General features: G+C 42.6%; 1 protein-coding gene across 2 annotated transcripts in view; it reads left to right on the top strand.

Moving 5' to 3' along the window:
* LOC120101643 (sodium/nucleoside cotransporter 2-like) overlaps positions 1-10,766 on the top strand; it is a 29,529-nt gene extending 18,763 nt beyond the window's left edge. For both annotated transcript variants that reach the window (XM_039106537.2, XM_039106538.2), the window contains exons 11-18: positions 5,224-5,349; positions 5,431-5,561; positions 5,963-6,131; positions 6,298-6,495; positions 7,054-7,135; positions 8,524-8,622; positions 8,797-8,908; positions 10,009-10,766. In XM_039106537.2, coding sequence (XP_038962465.1) covers positions 5,224-5,349; positions 5,431-5,561; positions 5,963-6,131; positions 6,298-6,495; positions 7,054-7,135; positions 8,524-8,622; positions 8,797-8,908; positions 10,009-10,126 — 1,035 coding nt within the window. In that variant the 3' untranslated portion in view covers positions 10,127-10,766. The remainder of the gene's footprint in view (positions 1-5,223; positions 5,350-5,430; positions 5,562-5,962; positions 6,132-6,297; positions 6,496-7,053; positions 7,136-8,523; positions 8,623-8,796; positions 8,909-10,008) is intronic.
* The last annotated feature ends 290 nt before the right edge of the window (positions 10,767-11,056 follow it).

The following is an 11,056-nucleotide window of genomic DNA, read 5'->3' on the forward strand; positions in this document are numbered from 1 at the left end:
GCTTCTATTTCTTTAGGAGTTATAGGGTTGTTTAAATGGTTTATTTTGTTCCTGATTTAACTTTGATATCTGTCTAGGAAACTGTCCATTTCCTGCAGATTTTCAAGTTTTTTTGAATATAGGCTTTTGTAGTAGCATCTGGTGACTTTTTTGAATTTCCTCTGATTCTGTAGTTATGTCTCCCTTTTCATTTCTAATTTTTTAAATTTGGACATACTCTCTGTGTCCTCTCATTATTCTGGCTAAGGGTTTATCTATCTTGTTGATTTTCTCAAAGATCCAGCTTTTGGTTCTGTTGATTCTTTCTATGGTCCTTTTTGTTTCTACTTGGTTGATTTTAGCTCTGAGTTTGATTATTTCCTGCCTTCCACTCCTCCCGGGTGTATTTGCTTCTTTTTGTTCTAGAGCTTTTAGGTGTGCTGTCAAGCTGCTGATATCTCCTCTTTCTTTCTGCAGGCACTCAGAGCTATGAGTTTTCCTCTTACCACAGCTTTCATTGTGTCCCATAAGTTTGGGTATATTGTGCCTTCATTTACATTAACTTCTAAGAAGTCTTTATTTTCTTTATTTATTTCTTCTTTGACAAGGTTATCATTGAGTAGAGAATTGTTCAACCTCCATGTACATGTGTGCGTTCTTTCCTTATGATTATTGAAGACCATCTTTAGCCTGTGGTGGTCTGAATGGGCATATGGGATTATTTCTATCTTTCTGTACCTGTTGAGGCCCGTTTTTTGACCAATTATATGGTCGATTTTGGAGAAAGTACTATGAGGTGGTGAGAAAGTGGTTTGTTTTAGGATAGAATGTTCTATAAATGTCTGTTAAGTCCATTTGGTTCATGGCTTCTGTTAGTCTGTCTATGTTTCTCTTTACTTTCTGTTTCCATGATCTGTTGATTGATGAGAATGGGGTGCTGAAATCTCCTACTATTATTTTGTGAGGTGAAATGTGTGCTTTGAGCTTTAGTAAGGTTTCTTTTATGTATGTAGGTGCCGTTGTATTTGGAGCATAGATATTTTGATTGAGAGTTATCTTGGTGGATTTTTCCTTTGATGAATGTGAAGTGTCCTTCCTTATCTTTTTTGATGACTTTTGGTTGAAAATCGATTTTATTCAATATTAGAATGGCTACGCCAATTTGCTTCTTCAGATCATTTTCTTGGAAAGTTGTTTTCTCGTGAGGTATTGTCTGTCTTTGTCTCTGAGGTGTGTCTCCTGTAGGCAACAGAATGCAGCGTCCTTATTGCATATCTAGTTTCTTAATCTATGTCTTTTTATTGGGAAATTGAGTCCATTGATGTTGAGATATATTAAGGAATAGTGATTGTTGCTTCCTGTTATATTCATATTTGGATGTGAGATTATGTTTGTGTGGTTTTCTTCTCTTTGTTTTGTTGCCAAGATGATTAGTGTCTTGCTTTTTCTAGGGTCTAGCTTTCCTCCTTATGTTGGGTTTTACCGTTTATTATCCTTTGTAGGGCTGGATTTGTAGAAAGATATTGTGTAAATTTGGTTTTGTCATGGAATATCTTGGTTTCTCCATCTATGTTAATTGAGAGTTTTGCTGGATACAGTAACCTGTGCTGGCATTTGTGTTCTCCTAGGGTCTGTGTGACATCTGTCCAGGATCTCCTGGCTTTCAAAGTCTGTGGTGAGAAGTCTGGTGTAATTCTGATTAGTCTGCCTTTATATGTTACTTGACCTCTTTCCCTTACTGCTTTTAATATTCTTTCTTTCTTTTGTGCATTTGGTGTTTTGACTATTATGTGAATGGAGGAGTTTCTTTTCTGGTCCAATCTATTTGGAGTTCTGTAGGCTTCTTGTATGTTTATGGGCATCTCTTTCTTTAGGTCAGGGAAGTTTTCTTCTATGATTTTGTTGAAGATATTTACTGGTCCTTTGAGCTGGGAGTCTTCACTCTCTTCTATACCTATTATCCTTAGGTTTAATCTTCTCATTGAGTCCTGGATTTCCTGTATGTTTTGGACCAGTAGCTTTTTCTTTTACATTATCTTTGACTGTTTTGTCGATGATTTCTATGGAATCTTCTGCTCCTGAAATTCTCTCCTCTATCTCTTGTATTCTGTTGCTGATGCTTGTATCTGCGGCTCCTTGTCTCTTCCTTTGGTTTTCTATATCCAGGGTTGTTTCCCTTTGTCCTTTCTTTACTGCTTCTATTTGCAGTTTTAATTCCTTCACCTGTTTGATTGTATTTTCCTGGAATTCTTTCAGGGATTTTTATGATTCCTCTCTATATGCTTCTACTTGTTTATTTATGTTTTCCTGCATTTCTCTTAGGGAGTTCTTCATGTCTTTCTTTAAGTCCTCCATCATGATCACATGTGATTTAAAATCAAGATCTTGCTTTTCTGGTGTGTTTGGATATTCAGTGTTTGCTTTGATTGGAGAATTGGGCTCTGATGATGCCATGTTGTCTTGATTTCTGTTGCTTGGGTTCCTGTGATTGCCTCTCGCCATCAGGTTGTCTCTGGTGTTACCTTTTTCTGCTATTTCTGACAGTGGCTTGACTGTCCTATAGGCCTGTGTGTCAGGAGTGCTGTAGACCTGTTTTCCTCTTTTCTTTCACCCAGTTATGGGAACAGAGTGTTCTGCTTTCAGGCATGTAGTCCTTCCTGTCTATTGGCTTTCAGCTGTTCCTGTTGGCTTGTGTCCTAAGTTCCCCAAGCAGGTTGCTTGGAGCAGAAATGTTGATATTACCTCTGGTCTCAGGCCTGTAGTCGTTCCTTGAGGCTGGGGTTCAGCTCTCTGTGAGGGCAGTTACAAGAAAGGCCTCCCCCTCTTTCTCCCGGGTCCCTGTGCACAGGGGGCCCAGATGGCGCTTGGTGTTTTCCTCTAGTGTCAGAAATGTGGGCAGAGCGTAGTCTTCTCTGGTTTCCCTGGTGTGTCTACCCCTCTGAAGGTCTAGTTCTTCTTCCCATGGGATTTGGGTGCTTGGAGCTGTTTGACGGGGTCCCTTCAGATTCGGGCCCAGTGTGGACTGTAGGGCTCCTGCAGCATGAGTGCACCTATCTTCCTGTTCCCAGCATCCCTATACAATTTCCTCTTGGGCCAGGGTTGTAGGCAAAGTGCACAGTACTGGAAGGCTCTCCTGCCCTGCGGTCTCAAGAGTCCCCACATGTCTGGGCAATCAGCTCTCTCTCCCATGGTGTTTGGGAGCAGGGAGCTGTGGGCCAAGATCAGCGAGGTTCAGGCAGAGCTAGAAACCACAAGTGTCTGGTCCCAGAGGAATTTTGCCTTTGTGTGTCCTAAGTCCACCAGGCAGGTCACATGGAGCAGAAAAGTTGGTCGTACCTCTGGTCTTGGGCCTAAAGTCGCACCTTGGGGTTGGGTTCCAGCTTGCCGTGAGGGGAGTAACCGGAAACCCTTCCTGGTTTTCTAAGACATGGTGTTATGTAGCCCAGACTGACCTCATAGTCACTATGTGGTTGAGTTTGAACTGGAATTTCTGAACTTCCTGCCTCCCTCTCCCAAGTGCTGGGCATATAGGCATGTGTCACCAAGAATCTTGATGTGCTCATTTTTCTTGTGAAAAGCAGAGAAATGAAGACTGTGGGGTAGTCAATCCCTTATGAAAGTCCTCATAGGGTCTTGGAAAACTCAGTTCCTTGCTTGACCCTAGATGACTAACACACAGTCAAGACACACTATTTAGAAGGTTGTTCTTAGCCACTGATGCAGCTTCTCACACAGGATTGTAGGTGAAAGTCCTAGTCTCCTAACCTTATTCCCTCTTGAGCTAGGAAGAATGGCTGAGCTACCTCTACTTTCTTGCTGTGAATTCCTGTGGCTTTCCAAGGTGTCTGGGGAGGCAATGGCTTGTCTTTCTCAGGACTAGCAGGGCTCTTCTTCACACAGCATCTTTCTCAGTGCATCTATCTGTGTGGTAGAAGAGGAAGTGTTTGTGTGGAATGGGTGTCTTTCCCCTTTGCTGTGATCAAGTACCATGGAAAAAGGCATATAAAGAGAGAAGGGAATTATTGTACTCATAGTCTGAGAGTACAGCCATCCTGTGGGGAAGAGCTTGGTGACAGGAGCTTAAGGCAGCTGAAGAGTGATGTTGGTGCCCAGCATCCAGGATCCAAGCCTAGGGAGTGGGTCTTCCCACTTCAATTCACCTAATTAAAATGAGCTCACACAGGCTGACCTATCAAGATAACCCCTCACAGGCATCCCTAGAGTCATTTTTAAGGAGATTCTATCAATTATTGATAATGAACATTAACCATTCCAGTGTTAAATCTATGCTATCGACTGGTCAAATCAACATTAGGGACAATTGTTTTTCAAATGAGTAAGAAATTAACATTGGGGTCTTTCTCTCCCAAAGCTTTGGGTTACTTATCTGCTTTTGATCTATTTTCAGAATATGTCTAGATTTTTTCATGATCTTACATATTGCTAAAATCATTTATAATCAGTTGAATTTTTCAACCTAGACTCTAATCTTCTAGGAATCTTGCATGAATGTTCTTAGTAGCTAATAAATCCTTTTGCTGACACTTATTAAAGGATAAATGACCTCATGGATTGAGTTAGGAAATTTCCTCTCTGAATCTTCCTAATTAATAGGCAATTACAGATGTTTCATTAAAAATTGCATTGTGCTTATTTAATACCTCTCTCTCTCTCTCTCTCTCTCTCTCTCTGTGTGTGTGTGTGTGTGTGTGTGTGTGTGTGTGTGTGTGTGTGTGTGTATGTGTGTAAGTGCTCTTGTATCATGGCTCTCATGTGGAGGTTAGAAGACAACTTGTAGATGTTGGTTTCTTCTTTCCTTCTATCTACCATGTGGGTTCTAGATATTGTCCTCAGGTCTTCTGGCTGAACTTTCTTGCTGGCTTGACAGTATTTTCTTATTATTTCATAAAGCATTTGCTTACACAAGCTATTTTCAGTTCCTTTAATGCATGCTTTATAGGCATCTAGTGTGCGATCAACAAGTGAGCTCTATGCTATAATTTATTCGCTAGGTGCATGGATTTAGGCATGGCAAATAAAGTGAATGATCACCAGTTGTCTACAGTATTCTATAACATGATATAGAAACACTTGAAAACAGACCAGCAAGGAGATGATTGGGTAGGACTTTGTCCACTAGCTGGAAGGGCATGTATCTGATAGGCCCATTCCCTTCCTGGGCTAAGCAGTTTGACATGAGGAGTAATACTCTCTCGGTATGTGACTATTTCTCTTTGTTTTTAGACAGAGGCACCTCTGCTCATCCGTCCCTACCTTGCAGACATGACCCTCTCTGAAATCCATGCAGTGATGACTGGAGGCTTTGCTACTATAGCAGGCACAGTGTTGGGAGCCTTCATATCCTTTGGGGTGAGGCACAGTCAACAGAATCGCTCTTGGTGCACCCATGTTGAGCCCTATAGTGGTGCTAATCCCCATCTGGCTTTACAGATTGATGCATCATCCTTGATTTCTGCCTCAGTGATGGCTGCCCCTTGTGCACTTGCCTTGTCCAAACTGGTATATCCAGAAGTAGAAGAGTCCAAGTTCAAGAGCAAGGAGGGAGTGAAGCTGCCTCGAGGGTGAGCAGGGGACAATTCAGGAGATGGTGATGTGTGCTACCTAGAGAAGCCTAGTGCACTAGAGACTTCCAGTTTCCCCAAAGGAAGAAGGTCTGTTACCCCATGTCCCCTTTTGCTATTTTGGCTTCCCAGCTAATCATTTTCAATTTTTGTTTTGTTTGGGTTTAACTTTCCCACCTGTATTAGTGCCTTATATAAAAATATTACAAGTTCTAGGCATCAGACTTTCATAGCAAGAGCATCTGAATCACTTCAGAGAAAGAATTGCTAAGGAGTCACATCACCCCTCACAGTGGCTGGCTGCCCACTTCTTCCACTTTAGGGTCAATGGAGCTTCTCCTCTCTGAGGAGCTGAGACTACTGTAGGTAGCATATTCTTTCTCTATGCCCAATAACCACAGGGAAGAGAGGAATATTCTGGAAGCCGCGAGCAACGGAGCCACAGATGCCATAGGCCTTGTTGCTAATGTTGCAGCCAACCTGATTGCCTTTCTGGCTGTATTGGCCTTCATCAATTCTACCCTTTCCTGGCTGGGGGAAATGGTGGATATCCATGGACTCACTTTCCAGGTAAAGTCTTATATGTGTTGGGCTTGTTTTCCTGACCCTCTGTAAGCTGAAAGCCTGAGGCAGAGAAGGTGGTGGAGAAAGGAGAGGAGCCTAAGTGTCTGGAGTGACTCCTGGCACCTGACCTTTGTTGTCTTCTCTTCCTTTCCCTTCTTTCTCTCTCCCTCAGGTCATCTGCTCCTATGTCCTAAGGCCAATGGTTTTCATGATGGGTGTACAGTGGGCAGACTGCCCATTGGTGGCTGAGATAGTGGGAGTCAAATTCTTCATAAATGAATTTGTGGCCTATCAACAACTGTCTCAGTACAAGAACAAACGTCTCTCTGGAGTCGAAGAGTGGATCAATGGCGAGAAACAGTGGATTTCTGTAAGTGACAATCCAGCAAATAACAGAGCGAGAAGCATATCTGAGGGAAGGCACAATGTGCCACACAAATATTGGGGGCCCAAGGTGTTTCTTAGTGTCCCAGCCTAAGCACGAGACAAGCAGAAGCATGTGTGTCAGTACTCCAGCTTCTGCTTCAGGTCTGTGTTCTTTCTCTTTTGCATTCTGACCCAACTTTGATCTATGAGCTGATTGCTGTTCCTTACATTGGGACTGTCCAAAGAACATATCTTCTCCTGGATGTCCTACTTCCATTTATGTGCACATTCAAACGTCTATGAAACAACCTTTCTTGCCTCTGCCTTTGCATCTAGGTCATTTTCTCTGTCTCTTTAATAAGAATCCTGTTGGGTCAGGAGTTGTGTAGTATTACCATATCATGACAGTGGTTGTAACTGGGGCTGGTTGTTTTCTGAGCACCATTTGTGATTCCTTAGAGCACTGTAAGAAAGTTTTGGTGTGCCCTGGAACTTCCAACCTGGTTCTGAGCCTAGGTTGGAATTTACTAGAACTAAATTTATCTACTTGTTTCCCCCCCAGGTGAAGGCTGAAATCATTGCAACATTTTCTCTCTGTGGATTTGCCAATCTTACTTCCATAGGGATCACACTGGGAGGCTTGAGTGAGTTGTTCAATTCCCCCAGGTCCTCTACATGCCAGGCAGATCCAGCCTTAGCTCACTGCAAAGCTGAGGTTCCCTAGAGAAGCTGGAATGAAGTGGCCTTCTTAGGCCACACATAACTCAGAGCTAACGCAGTCAGTCTGACTACCGTATATCCTTTATAATCGATGTCTTATCTCCCTCTTCTCCTTTCTCCAAGGCACAAATGGGCTTTATTTTTATCTTCTTTTTAAGAAAGAGGTTATGAAAATTATATTTCTATCTTGCTCCTTAAACTGCCAAAAGTACTTTCTGAAATTAACCTACTCAACAGTTTTTAACTTTATAGGAGCGATATTTGTGCAGGAATTTAAAAATGCCAAATATAAACACGAGACATATCAGATAAGTGGAGTCAGTGAGTATCATATCTCGTTGGGTAAAAGCCGAGAGTCCCGGAGTACTGAGGAGTAGTTAGTACTTGAAGCAGAGGTATTCAGGGTGCTGACTCTGGGTGATGGTTGGAGGAATACCAAGAGAGAGGGAGTGGTCCTGCAGGGCCGTGTGTGTGTGTGTGTGTGTGTGTGTGTGTGTGTGTGTGTATGTGTGTGTGTGTGAGAGAGAGAGAGAGTCTCTGTGTATGTGTGTGTGTTTGTTTGTGGTGTGTGTGTGTGTGTGTGTGTGTGTGTGAGAGAGAGAGAGAGAGAGAGAGAGAGAGAGAGAGAGAGAGAGAGAGAGAAAGAGTCTCTGTTTATGTGTGTGTGCTGTGTCTGAGTTTCTTTCAAAATCTCGAGTTGAGCCCTTGGAAGAGCCAAGTTAGAAATGGGTCTAAGAAGCAATTAAATATGAAATGAATGTTAAAATGTCATTTATGGCTATCATATTCTGGGATAGATTCACTAAATTTATGTCATTGATAGCTGATTAAATCGTGTGAAGATGAAACAATTTCCTTTTGGGTTATCTTTTTTCTCTCTGTTAAACACTCATCCATATTTCTGTATGTTTGTCACATGATAGCTGTGACTCTGAGCTGGGTTTAAAATGGTCCATATAGTTCCAGTCTGGACTTAACAGTGTAGATCTCAACTGGCCAACACAGGCACCTGTGCCTGCTTGAGGTGCTCAGAGCCCAGCTTGATTCAGATTTATCTTGAATGTGTTCCAGAACCACTGAGGTAAGCGTCAGATATACAATCCTTGATCCAGGAGAAGTCTGAGTTATAAATCAAGACTAACTTATGTATACACCTCTTAAGGAAGGTTAACAGCCTTAGATGATTTGTCAAAGAACACTATTCATTGGACCTGCTTTTTTTCTTTTTTTGCATTCTTCTATTGGGGACTCATGGGCTACACCTCCTTGCTGTGTGAGGAAGATATCAATTGCTTTCTATTGTTTCCTACAGCATCCATGGTTCCCCAACGGAAGAGTGACTTGTGCAAGCTTGTGGTCAGGGCCCTCTTCACAGGTGCCTGTGTTTCCTTCATCAGTGCCTGTATGGCAGGTAGGTGGCCAAGCATGGTCTCTTGCAGAGATAACAGGATCTCTCTCAGAAGGTTTATTTAACTAACCATCCATCCCACAGACACCTAATCTACATCCAACCAAGCAGTACAGACCTTTGGGGGCCATGTACCAAATCTTCCTCCTTGAAGTCATTCTTATCTCCTCCATGCAGGAATCCTCTATGTTCCCAGAGGTGCTGAAACTGACTGTGTCTCATTCTTAAACACAAATTTCACCAGTAGAACCTATGAGACATATGTGTGCTGCAGAGAGCTCTTCCAGAGGTAGGCGAGCACCAGGGTTACTGCTCCTTCTTAGCATATCCTCTTACACGAAGGGGACTTCTGTATGTTGGGAGAGCAAGGCTGTGAGTACAGCGCCATGGAAGCTGTATGGGGTGCATGAGACACAACAGAGGTTAGCTCTATAACAGGTTAAGAAACCAAGTAAAAGTAAGCGAGTCACTAAATTCCTTTACTGCTAAAGCGGAATTTATAAACTGGATAGATTGTTCTTCTGTTTGTCGGTCCTAATTGGTGTTCTCAGTGGATTTTCTAAAGGTATAATCTAAGAGTCATTGGCATCTAGAAACCAAAAGAAATGTTTTCAGGGGCTGAAAACACCAAACAATGCCACTCACAAGTCAACTGGCATCTGGCTCACGTAGTTCAGATGCTACTCTTGCAGAGGGACTAGGAGGCTGCTGTTGGGGAGGACCCGAGTCCTAGTTCCCCATGCATACTGGGTGCTTCCAACTATCTGAACTCCGGCTCTAGAGGGGTCCCATGCTTAAGTCCTCTGCAGGCACCTCCACTCACATGCACACACCCACTCCTGCCCATGGACATATAATTGGGATCTGTCTGTCTGTCTATGCATGTAAGAATAAAGGGTAGGATTTGAGGGACGGTAAGTGGGAGGGGGTGGAGGGAGGAAAAGTGGGTGAAAGTGACATAATTCTGTTTCTGTTTGAATGAAATGAAAATCAAAAAATTGAAAAGAGAAATACCTTTGTCTAATTAATTTATACCAATGAAGTATAGACAGTTTTTTCTTTCTCAAGAGGAAAGTGGCCCTAGGTAGTCAGCTTATATTTTTATTAAATTGAATTCTGAATCATTTATAAGGCCTTTTCCCTCTCAACTGTGTGTAAATGACATTTCTAACTGGATGAGTTTAGGAGCTGGGCCCCGTGCAGACAATGGTCAGGGTTCTGTACTAACATTAACTAAAGGGGCAAACTTCGTTCGGTTGGGTCTCATTTCACTGGTTATGACAACAGATCTACTCAGAGTAGGTTTGCTTTCTGCTACTTGGAAAACTTGTTGATATATTGCGCTGCCTTGTTTGTGTCTCACCCATGTGTCTGGTTTTATCGTTTCAGTACTTTGCTGAATGGCACCAACATGGCTTCTTTCTTAGGCCCTTGGCAAGACAAGGAGTCCAGCCTCAGGAATCTTGCTAACTGCTGTTACCTCTATACCAGTACTGTGTGTGCCTGAGGCTGGTGGGGCCATTCCATGACAGTTCTTATAGAACAGATTTGTATTACCAAATACATATTCATGTACTTAGGCTTCCCATTCTCCGAGAACTGCACTAAACTCCACAAAATGAAAGTCCTGATCTCACTGTGGCACTGTATAAAAACGAGCACCCACCTTTCCACTGGCGTGCCACATAGCAGATGTGAAATTCATTATAGACCCTCTTGAGCCAAAGTATGGTGGGAATGTAGCTAAGGGGGAAATATATGTGTGGTAAGTTCTAGGATGGAGATTCAACCCCTGGCCAGGGCCAGAGTGGGGAGATGGGGAAATCCAAGTAGATGCTTAGATTTAACTTGGGGATGGTGGCACACCCCTGTGGTCGCTTACCTTTAAGCTCAGAGCTAAGGGGATTGCCCCAGATCCAAATCAAGCCTGGCCTGAACCCCAAAGTCTTTCACAGAAGTAAAAGAGTAGAGGCCATGTCCTCGGGCAGGGGTGGAGGTGAGAGAATATATTTTTAAAATTATATGGGAAACACATGTGAATACTTAATGATAACATTTTTATTGACAAAGATTTATAAACTTTAAAACCATTTTCATTTTCATACAGTAATAAAATCTTTCTGTAATAAAGTGTTTTTTAAAAGGTATTTTTTAAAAATTGTGTGCATGTGTGTGTCTCTGTGAGTTTGTACTTGTAAAATGCAGATGCCAGAGGAGCCCTGAGGTGGGGGCCACCTGCACCTGGAGTTACATTGGTCCTGAGACACCCAACATGGGGGCTGGAGACTGCACTCCTGTCTGCTGCAGGAGCAGTACACACATAATCAGGGAACCATCTTCTAACCCAACGTGTAAAATCCCAAGGAATGCTCATTCTTGAAAAGGCCCTTACTTTGTTTTGGCATTCTCGTTTAGTGCCAGTTACCTGTACTTTGGG

This window comes from Rattus norvegicus, chromosome 3, assembly GCF_036323735.1.
Source record: "Rattus norvegicus strain BN/NHsdMcwi chromosome 3, GRCr8, whole genome shotgun sequence".
Lineage (NCBI taxonomy): Eukaryota > Metazoa > Chordata > Mammalia > Rodentia > Muridae > Rattus > Rattus norvegicus.